Source organism: Onychomys torridus, chromosome 11 (genome assembly GCF_903995425.1).
Source record: "Onychomys torridus chromosome 11, mOncTor1.1, whole genome shotgun sequence".
In the NCBI taxonomy this organism is placed as follows: domain Eukaryota; kingdom Metazoa; phylum Chordata; class Mammalia; order Rodentia; family Cricetidae; genus Onychomys; species Onychomys torridus.
In genome coordinates, this window is record NC_050453.1 from 17,207,026 (window position 1) to 17,229,485 (window position 22,460).

Here is a 22,460-nt window from a genome sequence, read left to right on the forward strand (position 1 = left end):
CCACAAGAGGAAGCCTACACCTCACACTGCCTGGAGGGCTAAGAACCAGAGACTGGATAGCCAAGAGACCTAGGATACAACCAAACATGACTGGAAAAAAAGTCAATGAAATGACTCTTAATGATATTCTGCTATACTCACAGAACAGAGCCTTAGCATAATCATCATCAGAGACTTCATTCAGCAACTGATGCAGAAACCCACAGTCAAATTTTAGGCAGACCTCAAGGAATCCAGCAGAAGAGGGGAAGGAAGGATGGCAGGAACTGGAAAACTCCAAGACATCCTAAGAACACAGCCTACAGACTCAACTAGCCAGGGCTCATAGGGGCTCATAGAGACTGAACCAACAATTAGGAAGCCTGCATAGGTCTGACATAGATCTTCTGCATATATGTTATGGTTGTGCAGCTTGGTGTTCTTGTGGGACTCCTAACAGTGAGAGGGGGGGCTGTCCCTGACTCTTTTTCATGTTTTAGGAATCCTTTTCCTCCTACTAGGTTACCTCATCATCCAGCCTTACTATGAGGTGCCTAATCATACTGTAACTTGATATGCCGTGTTTGGTTGATATCCCTGGGAGGCTGGCTCTTTTCTGAAGGGAAATGAGGGAGCAATAGATTTGGGGGAGAAGGGAAGTGTGGATGGAGGTGCTGGAGCTGGGAGGAGAAGAGGGATGAGAAACTGTGGTTGGGATGTAATATGTGAGAGAATAAATAAAAAAGCTTTTGAAATCTCAAAGTCCACCCCAGTGTCATATTTCCTCCAACAAGACCAAACCTCCTAATCCTTCTAATCCTTTCAAATAGTCCCACTCCCCAGTGACTAAGCATTCACATATATGAACCTAAGGGGCCATTCTTATTCAAATCACCACATTAATGTATGTTAAAGAAGAGCTCCAAACAAACAAAAAAAGGTATAAAGAGAAGGTATAAAGTTTTTCTTTTTTGTTTGTTGTTGCTATTGTTGTTGTTGTTGTTATTGTTGTTGAGACAAGGTCTTGCTATGTTATCTAGGTTGGCCCCAGCATCCCCAGTGTTAGCATTACAACTGCTTGTCTTCATGCCTAACATTCATTTTCTTCAGTTTAAAAACAGAGAAAGGATAATGAGCATAAACAGATGGTAAGATGGCTCCAAGGGTGAGGGCCCTTGATGCACAAATCTGGGGACCTGACTTCAGTCCAGAACCCAAGGAAGGTAGAAAGAAAAAACAGATTCCACAAAGCTGTCCTCTGACCTTCACAAGTCCACTGTGACCACACACATCACACATATACACACACACTTTTTTAAGTCCATTTTAAATGTTTTTTAGAGTCCATTTTGAAATTGTAAAATTCTTTCCATGACCCAACACTGCCCTCTAGAGGCCATATCTAGTATGGTCTCTAAACATGTATAAGCAATGGCATTTAAAACAAGACTACTCTAAATATGACATTTGTGGGATGTTTAATAGGTGACAAGCACTATTTTATAATAAATGTTTTATATTCAAATAATTAGTTTCTTTTTTCCTTTTTTTGTTTTTGTTTGTTTGTTTGTTTGTTTGTTTGTTTGGGGGAGGGTTTCGAGACAGGGTTTCTCCATGTAGTCTTGGTGCCTGTCCTGGATCTTGCTCTGTAGACCAGGCTGGCCTCAAACTCACAGAGATCCGCCTGCCTCTGCCTCCCAAGTGCTGGGATTAAAGGCATGTGACACCACTGCCCAGCAATTAGTTTCTTTTTAGGATAGTTTTTAACAGAAAGTTGCAAAGATGGTTGCAAAGAATTCTCACCTGCATTTCTATTGTTTTAAATTCTTTAGATGTTTTATTGAGGCAAGATTAACAAACTAAAATTGTATATATTTAAAGAATAGAGCAAGATGTTTTAATATACATACATAGTGAACTTATTACAACTAAGGTAATTAACACATCTATCGCCTCACTAATTTCCTGTTTGTAGATAATAGGACCACGTAGCATCTATCTACCTTAAGTTCACTGTGGGTTGCTCCTATGGGGGCAGAGGATTCAGAATTTTTGCTTTAAATTTTCCTTTTCAGAAATAATGCTTTTCAGAATAATGGTTTTTCGAAGTATATATTTAATTGGTGCTCACTATTATGGTCTGGTAAACAAAGACAAATAAACCATGATGTCCCCACAAAAGGGGGAAAACTGCCAGGAATGGTGGCTCATATTTGCAATACCAGCACTTGGGAGGCTGAGGCAGATGGCTCAATGGATAAAGCACTGGCCCAGCAAGCATGAGGACCAGAGTTCAGATCCCCAGAGCCCACAACAGGCAAGTTCTGTATTCAAGTGAGAGACTGACCTCAATATATAAGCAGAAAAACACTCAAGGAAGACATCAGGGCTAGCCTCTGGCTTCCACATGCATGCACCTGCGCACACGTGTGTCCCCACACATGTTGACAACAAACACACGGGAAAACAGGAAATTTGGATGCAAACATGTTACTTGGGAGCATGCCACTGAACTCGAAGATGGCTACCCAGATTTAAACAAAGAAAGGGGGAGGAGCAGAACTCACTGGTAGAGGGAGCACTTCCCTAGTGTTCTCAAGGCCTACCCTGCCTTCAGCCCTCAGCCTTGGGAAGGAGAATGGGAGAGAACACAAGCTTCAAACAGAGCTCTGCTACCAGCCCTCAGGCTAACGGTTCAGACCCTCTAACACACACGGAAGGCCTGTTTATAGATGTCAAATACCTATGGCATATTTGTATCCAAAAGTTGAATTACTACTCAAGCACAAATGCCAACGTGTACCAACTGGCAATTTGCAAACTGTATTCACAATTCAGAAGAGTTACTTTACAGAGTTAATACAGAAAAAACAGGGCGGGCTGCTCTTGCGGGGGGCTCAGTTTACTTCCCAGCTCCCACACAGCAGCTCACAACCATTTGTAATTGTAACTTAAACCTTCTTCTGACCCCTAAGGACACTGCATGCATATAGCAAAACAGGCATACACATACATTTTTTAAATTAATTTAATAAAGAAGAAAATGCAACTTCTTTAAAAAAAAAAAAAAAGGAAAAAGGAAAATATTGAGATGTGTTATACTTTCCAGGAAAAAGCTCAACTGTTACCAAGATAGAATGAAATCAATTCAAGAGCCTCATATTGGGAATGTCCCTGCCTTCTTCCTATACTGGTTAGGGTCTTTTTAAAAAACAGACACTGCCTTTTTCATTAAATCATAACCAGGGCTATAGATGTAGCTCAATGAGAGAGTGCTTGTCTAGCATGAGCTCTGGGTTTGACTTTTACCACATTCAAATCAACAAACAAACAATATATTTACCATGTTTGACCAAGGATGAACACAGTCTTATTAAAAATCTATCCTCAAAGCAGGATGTGGTGGCACAGACCTTTAATCCAGCACTTGGGAGGCAGAGGCAGGGAGGGCTCTGATTTCAAGGCCAGCCCGGTCTAACAGAGAAACTCAGCCTAAAATAAAAAACAATACAAAACAAACATCAACCCTTGTCTGATCAAGGGATGTAGTCCAGTCGTAAAGTGCTTGCCTGGCATGTTGCAAGGCCATGGGTCCAGCCCCTAGCACTGTAAAAGAAAACAAGCCCTTCTAGATTCTATGTGTCATGTATGACAAGGAGAACACTAATGTATACCTGATGGGGTTGTGTGACAGTTTTAGGAGGTATGACCTCCAAGAGTTGGCGACAGTGACATCACCCATAGTGGAGACCCTCTGCTTCTATGTGGTGCAGTGATACCGTTTCGTAAAAGACTCTATGCAGACACTCCAGGGATAGGCCGGCCTCACTAACCACATGGACATGTTTCTTCAGAAGTTTGGCCTTGCCTCTTACCTGTTGGTTGTTGTTTTGTTTTTATGGTGCTGGATATTGAACCTAGGGCCTCACAAATGCTAGGCAAGCACTCTACTATCAGACTATATACTCAGTACCCTGCCTCCTGCCATGTGAAATGTAGCAACTAATAATATAAGGCACTAAGATGCTAGGTATAAGCCAGGTGACGCACGCCTTTAATCCCAGTACTCGGGAGGCAGATCTCTGTGAGTTTGAGGCCAGCCTGGTCTACAGAGCAAATTCCAGAACAGCCAGAACTATTACACAGAGAAACCCTATCTCAAGAAAAAAAAAAAAAAAAAGATACTAAGTTGAATACCTTGTTGCTTGCTCTAGAGGACAGGGTACATGTACTGGAGTGACCTGACCCCACTGCCACACACACATATACATTAATTCCTCATAAGTGTCTTTGGACTGAATGAAGAGACAGGCTAACACAAAGCATAGGAGTGGGCAATACCAGCTCAGCTGTCAGCATTTGCCTGCGATTCATTAAGCCCAGGGATAGATCTCCAGCACAGCACAGAGCAGACATGATGGCTCACATCTGTAATGCCGGCACTGAGAGGTAGAGGTATGAGAACAGGAGGCAAGGTCATCCTCAGTTGTATAGAAGTTTGAGGAGGCCAATCTGGAATATATGAGACCCTGAATCCAAAGCAAAGCAACAACAAAAATAAACAAATAAATAAAACACAGCTGTCCTATTATTGTAAATGTGATAATCTAGTTGGTTTCATCTATGAGGAGGGTCCACATGCTGTAACCCAAACAGCATTTACAATAAAGGTAACAAAATCTCTTATGAGAAGTCTCAAGCCCACCAGCAAGTACCATTTATCTGAATAGTGTGCTGGCCTACATGATGGAAGTGGCCTTCTGCCACCAGAGGTCCCCTCTCTAGCTGTCATGGGTTCTCAAATGCTCCAGGGCCCTGTAACATGGAGCTGACTCAAGACATATAGGAACACTATAGTGTTTTCTAAAATGCCAGTGCTTAAGTATCAATGCACGCAAAAAAACATCATTTTTCCTTCTACTTTAGACATGAGTCCATTTTCTTGACCTATTTTTCATCTGAGGACACACATGGGCATTGGGAGGTTAAGTGGCCTCAATGTGTCAGGTGTTTTGATGGGACAAATCTAGACTTCTTTACTCACATCTGCACTGTGGAATTGTAAGGCCATATCTTCCTATTACAGCATTATTTATTTTCATGCCAAACTCACTGAACTAGAACAACAAAATACAAAGTGAAAATTCATCTCTACCTAGTGGCATAACAATGAGCCAAAAAGATGAACCATTTCATGCTTCACAAAAAACACAGGATAATATCAGTAGTTAAAATGGCTTATAAAGCACAGCTTCAGGTCAACAAACAAGAAATACATATGGATTTTTCAAACTTTTTATAGCAAAAGGTAAGATATTTCAAGTTAGACTCTAAATACCATCTAACATACATTTTTATATAAACCCATTCTTCAAAACAACAGAAATACAGAAAATATTTTAACCATGAATTGAATAAAATAATAACAAAAATTGACCAGTATTTACCAGAAATGTTCCCTTTGCATTTGACTTTTAAATATTTACTTATCAAATGCCAGACCCTGCATATAAGTGCTCTATCACTAAGCTACATCCCTACCCATAAATAACAAAACTTTAAGCCACTGCCTTTAAAAAATTATTAACTCTAAGTGGGAAAATGGCCCCATGGGTAAAGATGCTTGTCAAGCCTCAACCTGAGACAATCCCTGGGAAATGAAAGAGAGAACCAACTCCTGCAAGTTGTCCTCTGGCCTCCATGTATGCGCGCGTGCACATGCGCACGCACACACACACACACACACACACACACACACAGATAAATGTAATGAGTTTACATTTTTATTTATTCTAAAGATCCTATTGGCTGTCTGACAAACATTAGGACATTCGAAGCTGTAAGTTCAAAACTGAAAGAATTTAAAAATAGACTGAACTACCCTTTTGTCGAATAACTATTAATTTTTTAAATCGAGTAGTAGCTAAATCATGTCGGTGAGCAAGGAACCTTCCCACTCTGGATGTCTACAAAGATTGAACGGGTGCCTAAGAAGCCACTGGCTTCCCCACTGGTCCTTCTTAGGGCAGGTTCAAGTACAGCAACTGCACTAAATGTTCATCCTCCTTGGCTCCTTCCCACCTAGGGGTAACCGCCCCTCCTGGCCCTAACAGAATTGTTTCATATTTAACTGGCAGCTAGGTGCTTTTAGCTCCTAGGCAGAAGACCAGAGGACTTCTGCCAAAGAGGAAATTCTCACAGACTTTGGTGCTGGGGACTCCAAAATTTCCTAAGGTGAGATTTAAAGTTGACCAGCTCTGCTGGTGTAACAGTGGCATGAGTCTGGGGTAACCAACCACTCTCTGAGTGAACTCAAGGCCACTCCATGAGCTGGAACCCATTCCAGACAGTGTGGGGTGCCCGAGAACCTGAGAGTAGATAGGTCAAGGACCCAGGAGAAAACCAACTACTACTGTACTTAACGTAACAAAATAACTCCTAAGGACATTCTGCTATACCTATAGACCAATGTCTTGTTCAGCCATCACCAGAGAGGCTTCCTCCTGCAGCATATGGGAACTGACACAGAGACTCACACTGGACAGTGTGCAGAGACTGAGGGACCTCTGAACACTCAGTCCTGAATAGGATGTCTCCATCAATCCTTCCCCTCAGGGCTCAGCAAACTATGCTAGACGTGCTCGGACTAAAGGCGTGCACCACCACTGCCCGGCTTGTTTTTGTTTTTAAAGACAGGGTTTCTCTGTGTAGCTCTGGCTGTCCTGGAACTCACTTTGTAGACCAGGCTGGCCTCAAACTCAGCGGTTCACCTGCTTCTGCCCCCCACCACACACCTCAAGTGCTGGGATTAAAGGCATGCACCACCACTGCCCGGCTTCTTTCTTTTACCTTACAGATTCTTTGTGTATATATTGTAGCTATCAGTTTTGTGTTTTGTGGATTCCTGTGTGTGCTACAGGTGTTTCTTGTGCTTTTTCTTCAGGTCCTTTTCTTCTTTTTGTTTGTTTTATCCTATCCTGGTTCGCTTGTTTTATCTTATCTTTATTTACCTTTTTTTAGGTGCCTGTTTTCTAAGGAAAAAGAGAAAGGGTGTGGATTTTGGGTGGGAGGAGAGTTGGGGAGGGATCTAGAAGGAGTTGGGAGAGGGGAAACCATAATCAGAATATATTGTATGAAAAAAATCTATTTTCAGTTTTAAAAAATTGACTAGCTCTGGGCATGCCTAGGGGCTCATTAGTTCATTAGCATTCAAGGAAATCTACTTAACAGATGAACAACCAGAACGGAGGCAGAGATCAACATCAAACAGAACCTGAGGAGATAGGGGAGAAGAACATGAATGCTAGTTGCAAAGGAACATTCCAGAACACAACAGGCTACTGGAAACCAGTGACATCAGAAACAGGAAACTCAGTAGAAACATACAAGAGTAAGTTCAAGAAGTCTCCAGAGACAGAAGACAGAGACTGAGCAGTCTGGAAAGAGGTAGCAAGAGGGAAGTGGGGAGACAGAATCAACAAGAACTGCAAGAACTTCTCTGCAGCACAGGCCGGTCCCTACGACACATGAAAATAGGTGCAGACAAACCATTATGGAATCTCAAACTCTAGAGACAGAAGAAAAGCAGTCCTCCAGAAAAGAAATTTTTTTTAAATGACTTATTTTTTTTCTTTTTTAGATTTATTAATTTATTTATTATGTATAGTGAGTATTCTGTCTGCAGGCCAGAAGAGGGCACCATATCTCATTGTAGATGGTTATGAGCCCACCATGTGGTTGCTGGGAATTGAACTCAGGACCTCTGAAAGAACAGCCAGTGTTCTTAACCTCTGAGCCATCTCTCCAGCCCCCCAGAAAAGAAGTTTTAAATAAGAAGTTACATACAAAGCCAGGCAGTGGTGGCACACACCTTTGGTCCCAGCACTCAGGAGGTAGAGGCAGGAGGATCTCTGTGAGTTTGAGACCAGCCTGATCTACAGAGTTAAGTTCCAGGCCAGCCAAGACTACACAGAGAAACCCTGTCTTCAAAAAACAAACAAAGAAAGAAACAAAGTCACTCTATACAAAGGATAGGTCCAGACTATCTCAACAGCATCACCAGAAGGTGGAACAACAAAGAACTCTTGCTTCCAAATTGACTTTTATCTGCTTTGCAGTGCTAAGGATAAAACCTGAAGCATCAGACATACTGGGCGAGTGAGTCACACTGGACTACACCCTCAGCCCTTTTTGGTTTTAGTTTTTCTATTTTTTGAGACCCTAAATTCACTTTGTGATCCATACAACCTTGAACTTGAAATCCTTCTGCATCAGCCTCCTGATTAGCTAGGACTACAGACCTGGACCACCAAGTCTAACTTAAAACTCTTAATGAAAACCTAAATGTTGATTTCTATTCCCAGCCATAAAAAAAGTCTCAATAATATTTCTTTAAGAGGTTACCAAATATAGGCCAAAAGTGGTAGAAAAGAGAAGTAATATGGAGTATAAGGAGAAAGCAATTCCTGGGACTATCCTAAGGACACGGTGCACCAGATGCAGGGCTAACCACCACACTGAAAGTGTTCCCTAAGGATCTCACTTACTGAGGACCATCAATATTACCAAGCCTTGCCATGATGCCACTGTTTTATCCATGGGCAGGATTCTAGAACAAGCCAGGCCTAGTTCATCACTGACCCATCTTTAACACGTGCTGAAGAGCTTCTGCTCGGTCCCCCTTGCTTCTAGCGCAGCCTTTGGTGGGTCCCTAAGTAGTTGTACTTTAACCTAATCCCAAATCTAGAGAGTGGCCATCTGAGCTTAGGAATAAAAACTAAGCATGGCTAACTCCTGATCATGTTATTCTGTACACTCAACACCCAGCTCCCATCATAGCTCTTCTGGGTGACAGAAACGGTGTCATAGCTACTGCGCCATTGCTGTGAGGAGACACCTTGACCAAGGTGAACTTCAGAAGGAAGCATTTAGTTAAGGATTGTTTAGAATTTCAGAGCATTAGTCCATGATCATCATGGTGGGGTGCACAGTAGCAGGCAGGTGTGCAGCTGGAACACGAGCTGAGAGCTCACATCTGTTTCCCAAGTTGTAGGCAGAGAGAGAAACGGGACCTAATTGGGGCTTTGAAGAGTCAAAGCCCACCTCCACATTCCATAACACACCTCCTCCTCTAACAAGGCCACACCTCCTAATCCTTCCCAAATAGTCCACCAACTTCACACCAGACAGTCAAATAAATGAGCCTATGGGGGCCATTCTTACTCAAACCACCACAGCTGGCTCCTATGGAAATGTCCCTCTAGTCAACCTCCATTTGTAGCTGGAGTTTTTGTGTCCCGCTCTCCTCACATCTGTTTTTAAGAAATAACCCAATGATATTCCCAGCTACCACATTTGAGCCACAGCCACATTTCCATGGCTTCTCCAGCCACTAAGAGTGTAGCACAGTCATCAACGTAAGTCCCATGCCAGCAAGGGGAGCCTCCTCAAATGAGCAAATTAGGACTGAGGGCTTGTCATCAGCCAGATGGCTACGGTCCTCTTTCACAATGTTCCTTTTTCTACCTCCCCTTCCCACTGTCAACCCTGCACTGTATTCTGACACTCTCCCACCGCCTCTGGCTCTGACAGTCCCCAAGTCTCTTAAACGTCTATGGCTCAGTGTTAGCAGATTCTCAGAGTGTCCACAGGACCACATGTGTCAACAGAAGTGACACGGGAACACAGGCAGTGAGATGGACTTCTCAGTCAGGCTGGCTCATTGCTTTGTAGGCCAAAATGGTGATGGAGTGCTGTGGACATAGACTATGTTTCTGGAAGTCTAGTGATAAAGGTTTTAAGAAAGGTAACTGAGAAGATGCAAGAGAAGAGAATCATCGATGCAGGGACCTAACCAGAGCAACCATAACAACAAGAGAAGAACAATGCCTATAAAGCAGAGCAGCAGCTGTAAGCTGTACTGAGGCCTGCGGGGAAACAAGAAATGAGAGCTTTGTTAAGCCGTTGCTAGATCTCAAGGCCACATGGCTCTCTGGCAGCCTATAAAGAAGTACTTGTCTCCTACAGTGAAAGGCAGGCTCAGTTACACATCAATTAAACAGGAGTGGTACAATTCCATGAAAGAGAGAGTGATAAATATTTTAGGTATTGCTGGATACATAAGATTTTTGATGCAGATTTTCCTTTATGTTTTATGATATTTAAACATTTTTAAACCATCACTGGTGTTCAATTTTCATTGTTGATTTGACTGTTAAGATCGCCTTGGAAGACTGAGGAACTATCTCGGCCGATAACAGCTCATAACCAAATATCAAGAATCCTTGTGGAAATCCAACTGTGGGTGCATCTGTCAGAGTGTGTCCAGAAAGGGTTAATTGAAGAAGGAAGTCCACCTTGAGTGTGGACAGCATCCTTCCATGGGTTGGAGTGCTGGGCTGAATCAGAGGGAGAGATGGAGCTGAGCACAGACGTTCATCTGTTTCCTGACAGCAGATGCAGTGTGACAACTGTCTCATGTCCCTGCCACATCCAATCCCTACCAGGAAGGACTCAAACTGTGCCAAAGTGCACACCTCTGCCCCTGCTCGGGTTGTTTTTGCAGGTATTTGTCACACAAGTAAGAAAAGTAACATATATGCCGTCCTTAGATCAGGCTTCAGAGAACAGGCTGGGGGGGGTGGGGGGGACATACACTTTAGTGTGACATCCCTGAAATAGAAAGGCAGCAGTTAGAGACATCAAAAGGCGTTGACACACTTAAGGCCAGAGTCCTGGTTGCAGAGGCCTGGCATGCTGGATGGAGAAATCAAACCACAGGTTCCTCTCAGGACACTGGCTAGGCAAATCCCTGGAGGCGCTAGGCTTGCAACCACCCCTTTCGAACAGGAGATGGCAGTGTTGTGCTGCAGCAGACTCTCACCTCAGGCAACAGGCACCCTGGAGAACTGCCTGCCACATGCTTCTATAGGGTAGACTGGTAAATGAGGTAAATCCCGGTATAACCTGGCTGGGGAGGCCTTGGGCCCATTAGGACAGGAAAGTGCATCCTGAAGGAAGAAGTGGAAGTAGATAGCATGACTAGGAGGCGAGCCTTGTGGCTATCAGAGGACTAAAACACAAGATAGGGAAAGCTCAGGCACTTCCCATGACACAGGGCCCACCCCACCACCACCACCCCCAGCAAGAAACCCAGGAGGTAAGGAGGACTTGCTGCCAGGGTGGCTCTTGGGGGCCTGGAATAAATTAATGATAACTAACAGCAAGTGAAGCAGAAAGGCCAGTTTTCGCCTTGGCATGGACTGACTGGAGCAGATACAGATTCATGAGCCAGAAACCCCACCAGATGATGATGTTCCATGGAAGATAGCAGAAGGAACAACTCACGGCTCACTGAGGGCATCGGGGACATGCTGCTGAACACAGCCTAAGCTGCTGAACACCAGGCCCAAGATGGTCACCTCGTCAGACCTGGGGTCACTGGGTCACTGGGCACACAAACCTGGGCTGGTTAACACCTGATGGGTAATCTGCCAGCCAAGTCCCTCTAGCCCGAGGAATGGCAATCATATAGAGCTGTTTAACCACAGAAGCTATGAGGCCTCACAACACTGACTGCTGAGGCTAAACAGAGAACCAAGGTGTGCTAGCCATTCTGGCCATCAACTTGACTATACCTGGAATTAACTAAAACCCAAATGGCCGGCACACCCATGTGAAGGATTTTTTTTTTCTTAATTAAATGATTTGAAGTGGGAAGATACACTTCTAATCCGATCTTTGCAGTAGAAAGATAACACCTGAGTCCAGATCTTTTGAGTTGGGAAGATCCACCTTTAATCTGGACCACATGTTCTACTAGCGGCCTATATAAAGGACAAGGAAGAAGGTCGCTCACTCTCTTTTTGCCTGCCTGCTTGCTCTCGACCTCAACAGCAAGTCCATTCCCTCACTGGCAGTAGAACCCACTTCTTCAGGAGTCTGGCATATACTGAAGACCAGCTGAGACATCCAGACTCATGGCCTGACAACTACTGGATTCTTGACCTTCCGTTCATAGGCAGACGTGTTGGATTAGCTAGACCTGTCAGTCATTCTAATAAATCCCCTTTCTATACATAGAGAGAGGGATTCATTCTACAAATTCTGTTACTCTAGAGGACCCTGGCCAATTCACAAGAGATCCCAAGATACGTTCTCGGGAGCAGAGTACATTAATAGCAAATAAAGGAGTCAACAGAGACACCTCTTACCATCCACAACAGGCAAGTGTGGAGGAGCAGATGGCTGAAGGGGTCCCCCCAATAAAAAGGCACAATCCTAGCTTAGTTCCGAAACCTAAATCAATAACCCTATCAACATGGGTCTTTTTCTTTTTCTTTTTTTATTTTTTGAGACATCTTTTAGCTTTCCTGTGTAATATAATTCTCTTTAATTCTAAGAATGTTTGAATTTCAAAGGACATAGACCTTTAAATAGTCTTTCTCTCCTCCCAGCTCCCACGCACTGAAGCTCCTAGATAGCTCTGACTTAGTATCAAAGGCAGGCTGCTGGGTAACCTGCATGCAGGAAGATTTGCACTAGCCTTTCCTTCTCACAGCTGCTGGCTTTCATAACACCCTGCACAGACAGGATCACTTGGAGCAAGTTGCTACTTTTAGAATATTAAACAGATGAATCAATGTTGAGGAATTTAAAAACTGATCTATTTCAAGAGATTTCTGATCTTCAGGAAGCAAAGAGCTGAGAATTTAAAGTTGTGTTAGGGATGTCTCTGTCCTAAAATTCAAGCACATGATAGCTAGAGAATTCAATTTCCAGATAAAAGTTGCCCAATTTTTACAAAATAATTATGTGTGTGTGTGTGTGTGTGTGTGTGTGTGTACATTGTATGTGTGTGTGTGTGTGTGTGTGTGTGTGTGTGTGTACATAGTGTGTGTGTGTGTGTTTGTGTATGGGATATGTAGAAGTCAGAGAACAGCTGTGGGGGTCAGTTTGCTTCTTCCATCATGTGGGTTCCAGGAAGGAAACTGAGGTTGTCAAGTACAACAGCAAGGTCCCTTACTTGCTCAGCCACCTGCCAGCCCAGAATGATTTTAAAGCACACATACATATGAATACATTTCAATTGTTTGCTCTCGGAAGTTGTTATAAAACATTTAACAATATGATATTTACCCTTTGGCACTAACTGTTGTGGATCTTCAATGTCTTAAATGTATTTGATAAGTATAAATATGTGTGTTTTCTTCTCATTTATCTGGTAAAATTCAAGAAGGGTAGTCAAAGCTGTTGTAACTCTGTTGCTAAAACTTAGCTGGAATAAATTGTGTTGGCACACCAATAAACTTCTACAGAACTTATATAGGTTGGTGACCCAATTGAACCATAACTATTATATATCATTTTTTCAATCATATTTACAATGGTTGTGGTCTGATTAAGGTCACTGGGCTTGTGGTGCGTGTCTCTAGTACCAGCCAGCACTAAGGAGGCAGAGGCAAACTGACTTCTGTGAGTTCAGGCCATCCAGGCCTACACAGTGAAACGGTTTCCAAAAAAGAAGGAAAGCAAGCGAGCAGCTACAGATAATATATAAATAAGTGGGGTTTTGTGGTGTTTGGATGATCTAGGCAGGAGTTTTTCAGATTCCTAATAAATAGTAACACACACACACACACACACACACACACACCATTCTCCTTCCTAATCTTCAGTTCTTAGTCCTGTTCTGTTTACTGAAGACACACTGATTCTCTTTAGTTTTGGTTTTGGTTTTCTAGAGACAGGGTTTCTGTGTAGCCTGTCCTGAAACTCACTCTGTAGACCAGGCCGGCCTCAAACTCGGAGATCTGTCTGTCTCTGTCTTCCAAGTGCAGGTATTAAAGGCATATGCCACCATGCCTGCTACACACTGATTCTTATCTCACCATAACTCACTTTCCAATTCCTACTTTGCCCACAGTGCCTCTTTGCCTCTCCCTGAGCCAGTTCCAGCTTTGTGAATAAATGTTTTTGAAGCATCAAGAACATCTTTGGGGGAGGAGGGAGTATGTGGGTGTGGACCAGCTCCCACATTTATTTGCCCCAGGCACTCCTGAGGAGTGAGGGAAAAGAGATTTAGTTAGAAATGTAGAGGGGAGAGAAACAGAAACCCAGGATAGCCTTGGGTGGGCCTGGATCCTTATCCACTGACCCAGAACTTTATTCAAAAGGGCTTTTTATAACAATGCCAAGGGGAGGAGCAAAAGACCTTCCCTTGCTAGATACAGCCAAGTGTAGGCCCTTCCAAGCACCTGGTACCCAGGCCTGTGGCCCAATCATTCTCTTATGCCGTCCTGCTGGGTAAAGCCACTAGGAAACTTAGGTGGGCTTTAACAGGTGGGTTCACAGGAAAAACAGTCCTTTTTCCTAATTTTCATTCAAAATAACTTCTGAGATTCCAAAGTAGAAAAACAATGCATTCTTACAACTTAGAATATCTTACTAAACATTTCAAATTAGCAATGAAAGAAAATGCTGCTGCTGCTGCTGCTAGGGTTTGTGTCTGACCGTCCCTATGGACTCGTGTTTTCAGCACTTGTTCCCTGGGTGGTAGCACTATGGAGGCCCTGAACCCTTTAGAGAATGAAGTCTAGTAGCAGTCGGTAGCTGGAGTGGGCCTTTGAGCGTTACGCGCACCCCTGCTTCCAGCTCCCCTGGTAGACCGTGAACTGAGAGGCTCCACCATGCCTTCCCAGCCACAAAGGACTGAAGCCCTATAAAACACTGGTTCTCAACCTGTGGGTCATGACCTTTTTGGCAAACCTCTATCTCCAAAAATATTTACATTGTGATTCATAACAGTAGCTAAATTGCAGTTATGGAATAGCAATGAAAATAATTTCATGGTTGGGGTCACCACACGATGAGGAACTGTATTAAGGGTCACAGCATTAGGAAGGCTGAGGACCAGTGCTCTAAAACCCCTAAGTCTTTGCTCCCTCAAGTTGTCTTTGTCGGGTATTGTGATCACAGCAAGGTGAAAACAACCAAGAGCTAGCTGCCAAGGTGCTGATACTTGAGCAGCAGTTATCCATCTGACTTGAAACTGCTTGACTTTCTCCGTGTTTTTCCATTGAAAACTGGCTTGTAATATGTTACTGAATGTATCTTGGAGGCAAACTCTGACATAGCCATTATTATGGAGAAACTGATACTCAACAGAAATTAACGAGCTTGCCCTGTTCTAGAATCGCTATGCCTTCCTAGTGAGAAATCACTTCACACACTTAGAGACTGATAAAGGAAAAAGCTCTTTAATGTAGTACACATCCAGCTCTAGCTTGCTGTGGGATGTTCTGTATGTTAAATGTGTTGCTCTGATTGGTTAATAAATAAAATACTGACTGGCCAGTAGCCAGGCAGGACAAGGAGAGAAGAGAATCTTGGGAACAGGAAGGCTGAGTGAGGAGACACTGCCAGCCGCCACGATGAGAAGCAGATATTAAGATACTGGTAAGCCATGAGCCACGTAGCAACTTATAGATTAATGGAAATGGGTTGATTTAAGATATAAGAACAGTTAGCAAGAAGCCTGCCACGGCCATACAGTTTATAAGCAATATAAGTCTCTGTGTGTTTACTTGGTTGGGTCTGAGTGACTGTGGGACTGGCAGGTGAGAGAGATTTGTCCTGACCGTGGGCCAGGCAGGACCAGGAAAACTCTAGCTACACTAGCTAATGCTCAAAGAGGAGCTGGCCTTGAATAGAAGATTTTGGAACTTATACACACCATAGGCTTATGCATCTCACAGATGCTGCTACCCTTAAACCTCTTTCAGGTCCCAGCCCCAGGTTCCACTCTGCACAATTTAAACAGACTGCAAGTCTGGTCACTTGGACAGATGGGGATTTACACAGCAAAGATATTGCCAGAATTTTTTCTTAGTATTTCCTAGGTACACCAGTGTTGTTCTTTACAAAGTTGCTACCCTGGTCCATTTAGTCCACCCAGCAGAACTGTGCTTTTCCTGATGAGAGCACAGAGACTTAATGGCAGGGTGGTTATAATTGTGCTCTACCTACTTGAACTGCCCCTCAGAGGCATGCTCTTTGATATGGGATGAGCCTAATGGCTGGTTGTAAGTTTCCTAATTGGAGGTCAATCTTAGTAAATAAACATTGGCAGAAACTTTCTTAGCATCCCTAAATTTCAACTGTGGTACAAATTTTTCATTCCTAAAGTTTCTGACAAGTCTGGTGAGCACATTACTTATCTCCCAGTCATACTGGTAGCAGCACTCCTTTGGCTAAATTCTACTTGGTATAACTTAATATTGCCTAATCTTGATTATTAGTAAATTCTTTGTAGCATCAATTTTACTACTTCAAGTTTCTCCTACATCAGCCTGAAATCCCAAATTCCCTTTTTTTTGGTGGAACAAGCCTAAGCTATAGGTCAACCTTTCATAATTAATAACAGTCCATGTCATTTTTGTGAGCTGGCAGCCCAAAGAAAACTGTCTACAGTAGAATAAACAAGGACTCTACTAGTACAAGGAATAAGGAGATGGATCAGTGCCCTCCTCTTCTTTTCTCTCATCCCTTGTTAATTCTCCAACCAAACCCCCAAGGCAAAGAAAAGCAACTCCATGGCCCAGCCCAGGCAGCTTCTTCCCCTTAAAGTCTCTTTTTGTTGCTAAAACCTTCACTTAACCTTCAATCAGAGATCCTTCTGGAAAACAAAATGGAGTATGAGGCTCCCTGGGCATGGGCTGCTTTCTTTCTCTCAGCCTCAGCTTACACTGCAAGCAGTGATTACAAGTGACTTTTGTTCTGGATTCAGCTCCTACACTAGGTCCCAAAGAATAGACTTAAAATCAAAATGGAGTCACCCATGATAAAGCCAAACACTGCCAAACAGAATTTCCCAGGAAAGCCAGTTTCAATGGGCATGATAATAAAGTCCTTCTGTTTTACTCTTTGGCAAAAAAACAAAACAAAACAAAAACAAAAAACAACCATGTAGTAATTTGATGTTAACTTGTCGATGATTTGCCCATTGTTCTGTCTCCCTCCAAAACAGCCAATCAGATCTTTGTCCCTCATTCCCTAGCGGGTGAGGAAAGCAGGAACACCAGTCTCCTCTGATCAGCAATGTTTACTCATTTCAAGGAATCTATTACCACAGAAGAAAGCCAATCAAGGATTTTTAACTAATAATGGTTAACTTTTTGTTATTATTATGAATAGTGATTTTTAGAATTCTAGACTGGTTAATGTTCTCTATATTAGTCTATTTATTACTGTATGTGTTCTGAAACTTAGTTTTATTTCCTTAAATAAATACAAAATGCAGTCTCTCTACATCCCCTGTGAGCCAACATTGTTATTAAACATATCTGCTACTGGTCTCTCTCCATGTGGGCAGACTTCCTTGTCTTCACTGGCCTATCTTCAACTAATTTAAAAACTATCAACAGTTGACATTTCTTCAAGACTCAATCAAAATGCTCTCAAGTCCCAATGGCTGACTAACATGCACGGCTGTCCTAACATTCTCACACAGCACCCTCCGGAGTTTAGGGGATTCTGAGCTTTGTGGAAGATGTTTTTTTTAATGACAAGGAGTTCTAGACTCAGCTGAGTAGCACTTCCTTGGCCGCTTGCTCACCTCCGCAATGAAATCATGTAGCTCTCCTTCAGTAGGGCAGCATCCCAGGGACCTGATAATTGTCCCAATCTCTCTAGAGGAAAAAAAAAAAAAAAGTTGTGAACAGTGTTAGAATATAAGTTCTGGAAAAGCAAGTGTATGATAAATTATCAAGTAACTATCTAAATTATTTCAGATCACAAGTAATATAGCAAATCGCCTTGCTCAAGTATTGGCTCACAATTGTATGAGAAACTTTCTGGGAAAAGTAACAGGCACACAAGTGAACCAGGACAGACCAACGTTTTCACTGACTAGCTCCAGAGAAGGGATCAGGACAAGATGGCAGGAGGAAGAAGGGATGTCCGCCACCTGATGGCTGATTTCACCTGCCTCTTAACTAGTGGAGAAGGAAAGAGCATACACATTAAACCTTCAGTATGTAAATATGCGCCTCGCACAATCTATCTCTAGCCTCAGAAGTTCTGCCTGGGGGCTAGCGACAGGACTAAGTAGAGGCAGGCTGGGCTGGGTTTTACTCCACTCTGCTTGCTGTGCCTGCCTGCGGTTGAATCTCATCCTCTTATCATGAAAAAGCAAATGCTTGCAAAGCTATCTGGAGAAATAGTTGGCCATATTTGCTAAAGTAAGACTGTCCCAATGGCTACCCGAAACACCTGCTTCTGTGAACACACTTAAACTGCAACAGAAACATCCCTTTGGTGGTCACGAGCACCAGAGACCACCCTCGTATGGTCAATGCAGACAGGAATCCTCACACTGTTGCTCAAACTGCAGAAGTTGTACAAAACTGCAGGACGGGACCAGACTTTGCAAAACACTAGCCTTGGTTCATCCCTACTGCACTTGAATAAAGCTTTGTTCTCCAACTCTCCGTGTGCTGCTTGGTTTGAGAGCTGGATTTCCAGAACACTAGAGCCTCAGGCTCTACATCTGTATAGTGAGGATGCTGTTACCTACCCCAGAGGTTTGCCATAGAGGCTCTATTATTGACAAAGAATTTAAAAGCATGGTCTTCAGCACCAAACTATATAGGGTCAAATCACAACTCCATAACTGGCTAGACTGGACAAGTTCCCTCCCTAAATACATCTAAAGATAAAACAGCCAGTACCCCCCTCCAAACACATAAATGGATCTGGGGATATGGGGAGAGTCAAATACTAGTGTGATCTAAAACTCAGCTGAGGACAATATAGCCACTCAATATTAGGTACTCTCTCCCTCCTTCCCCGTAACAATGAAACTCAATCCAACAAATAATCTAAGAAAAGAATACATCCAACTCAACATTCTCTGCAAATAATGACGGGATTTGTAGTAGATAATTACACATTTCCACTAAAATTTAAGTCATATTTGAATGTTAATTAAATTTCACATTCATTCACTCAACACTTTAATTTCATTACCATTCTGGATAATTTTAGAAGAATTTTATTTGCTGTGAGTTTTACTGAGGAAAACCACTATCACTTCAAGTAAGAATGATTCAATTCTTTGCTTAGAGGCTGTGCTGAGTGCTGACCAGCAGCAGGGAGACAGGGAGACAGTGTGTTGCTCACACTTCCTCATGACAAGTGATCACCACTACACCAGGCAAGGTGTGCCACTTGGTTCTTGTCAACTTGATCCAAACTGGAGTTATCCAGAGAGAGGGCCTCAGCTAACAGTCTGGGTGTTGTGTGGTATTGGTAAAGGTCAGGAAAAAAGCTCAACAAAGATTAGCTTAGGGATCTCGTTCTGAAAAGAAAAAGGTGGATATAGAAATGGTAGGATAAAGGGTAGATTATTGAATCCACTTTTAAACTAAAAAAGCAACAATGAGTCTTAAATATTTTACATTGGTATGGACTTTTATATATTGATACAAATCTAAAGTTAATTTTCTTATACTGTATATATGTTTCTACTCTTGTTTGGAGTATCATGTTTATGCAGCTCATTTGAAAATATAATGTATAATTAAGAAATACAGATTAATATCATCTATAATAGTCAAACATAGTCATGTTAGGTATGTTTTCAAGGTTATACACGGATATATTTAGATAGATAGATGGTCTTCAAACACTTCAAAGACCTACAGAATATGGCATGTTTAATAACCTAAGGCTTTTCATGACAGTAAGACCCACCTGCTCCTGACAGCACCAATTTACTTCAAAATAAGATGATGGCCATCGAAGAACCTCCGTATGGAGTTTGCTTTCTTTATGGCAAAAGCTAGCCATTTGGGCAAAGAAACCATCCTCTGACTCAAAGCAACCTTTATTTTCAAAATGCGATCAAAATATCCCACAACATCTGTGGGCATGTCTATGGGTCATTTTCTTGACTAACAACTGGTGTGGGAGGGCCCAGCCCACTGTGACTGGTGCCAACCCTGGACAGGTGGTCCTGGTCTATACAAGAAAACAAGCAGAGCAGACTATGGAGAGCAAGCCAGTAAGCACTGTTCCTCCATAGTTCTGCTTCAGCTCCTGCCTCCAGATTCTGACTTGAGTTACAGTCCTGGCTTCCCTCCTCCCTCCCCACACTGGTTTTAGTTACGGTCTCTACTACATCAACTGAAATCACACTTATACAGAGTCTTCCTGTGGTTTTTTTTTTTTTTTTTTTTTTTTTTTTTGGCCATAGGTAGGGTTATCTAGGCAGACCTGAACATGACGGCCACTAGAAATACTTTGTAAGATTATACTATCTCTTATGAAGCCTCCAACAATATCTCACAAAATCAGGTAACATCAATATAATAAACATGCCACTGAAACTACAGATTAGCTACTGAGCACACAAGAACAAATATTTCATAAGGCAAGGATAATACTTAAGTCTCGATGAGTGTTCAGACTGTCCCCTCCACAACCCTACTGGGGTTTCGGTGATAATGAGAACTGCTTAAACTCCAGCCTGGAAGATGAACAGTTAAAGCCATGCTAACTCACACAACAAAAAGGACAGCAGGAAGTAAGGAGACAAACGCCTGATGGTTCTTGCATAGGGAATGTGAAGAAACTTGAGGCTCCTACTGTCCACACCACAGTCACTGTGTCTGGCTCTTAAACATTTGAAATGTGGCAGAGAATACATGCACACAGATTTCAAAATCAGTGTAAAGAGAATATAAAATATCTCACTTGTACTTAATATTAACTATAAGTTTAAGATATGTTAAATGTTGAAATAGTTTAGACATATGTGTAGTGTATTATTGAAATTAACTTTAGGGGGCTGGAGACATGGCTCAGTGGCTAAGGACTCACACTGCTCTTACAGAGGACCTGAGCTCAGTTCCCAGCAGACCCACTTTGTGGATCACAAATGACGAGACCTCCAACTCCAGGGATCCAACACAGGGCCCTTACATTTACAGGTATACAACTCCCTACACACAGAGACATGCGAATAACACATACTACATAAAGCAGATCTTTAAAACTGGCTTTACTTACTTCAATGTGGCCAGCTACACACTGTATTTACGTACTGAAACGCCACACTGGGTCCCATAAATGAGTACATCTGTGCATTTCTAAAACTGCTTTTGTTTCTAGTTGTGAGACAAGTCTCATGACAGCATTGCTCAGGCTGGCCTCAGATTCCTAAGACTCTGTCTCGAAGAAGAAAGAATAAGGAAGAAGACAATGATGAAGATGACAAGAATTATGAAGATGAAGAAGTAGGAGGAGGAGGAGGAAAGGAGGGAGGGGGGAAAGGAGAGAGAGGGGAGGGGGGAAGGGAATAACAAAGAAACAAGTCTAGGACATACAGAAACAAAGAGCTTATATTGAATTTCCAGCATGAATATTCTTGCTGGTTATGTCAGGAATGCAAGATTCTGGCCATTTCTTAAAGATGCATTTACAGTGGGCAACCTCGGGGGATGAGGTGGTCCTTCCTCCAGGACAAACAGCGGGCTTGTCCACTGCTGGCCATAGAGCAGAACGTTCCCCAAGGCAATTCTGCTTTTCTCTGATGGCCCCGGCTGCTGTAAGGCAGTCACTAGATTGGGTGCTATAGAACCCAATAGGGTAAGAGTGACCGACACTACAAGTCACTGCTCACGCTGTCTGTGATGTAATGAAGGCCTTCGTCACTGACCAAGAAATCTTGTGCCACCATCCATGAAACAAGAACAGGTTAACCTCTGAGCTTACAACTAGGGGAAAGTCAACCAGAGAGATGAAACTGTCCGAGCATTCAGTTACGAGATCTGAGCTGAAGACGGACATCAGGTATGGGAGCCAAAGGGCTCCACTAAAAGAAGAGTGCCCCAGGGCCTGAAGAGATGGAGCAGTGGTTAGAGCATCTGCTGTTCTTCCAGAGGACCTAAGTTCAGTTCCCAGAACACATACCAGGCAGCTCACAACCATCTATAGCTGCAGATCCAGAATATATGAGACCCCTGGCCTCCTCTGAGCACATCTGCACTCTTGTGTACACACCTACATGCAGACACAAACATCCACACATTATAATTAAAAATAATAAAACATAATAAATCTTTTAAATATATATATATATATATATATATATATATATATATATATATATATATATATATATATATATATATACTGGCTAAGCAGGGCACCCAATGAGGGAGAATGCCAAGAAGTTCTCACCTCAAGAAATGGTCTGAGGCACAGAAACCTTTATGGGAGAGAGAGGACCTGGGGGTGAGCAGACACCCAGGGGAGGGTGGTGAGGAGGAGCTAAGAAAAACAAGGGGAAAGTGTGAGCCATCTTTGGTGTCAAGGTGTTAGTGGAAGAAGAAGTGGGGAGTTCTGCAGGCAGTTCTCAGAGGCTGCTTAACTCTCCCCAGGAGCTGGGAAAGCAGGAGATAAGCAATGACTCTGACAAC

At 42.8% G+C, this 22,460-nt stretch overlaps 1 protein-coding gene across 3 annotated transcripts in view; it reads right to left on the reverse strand.

Moving 5' to 3' along the window:
* Efcab2 (EF-hand calcium binding domain 2) overlaps window positions 1–22,460 on the reverse strand; it is a 131,234-nt gene that overhangs the window by 14,932 nt on the left and 93,842 nt on the right. For all 3 annotated transcript variants that reach the window (XM_036202329.1, XM_036202330.1, XM_036202331.1), the window contains one exon: window positions 17,594–17,666. In XM_036202329.1, the coding sequence (XP_036058222.1) occupies window positions 17,594–17,666 (73 nt within the window). The remainder of the gene's footprint in view (window positions 1–17,593; window positions 17,667–22,460) is intronic.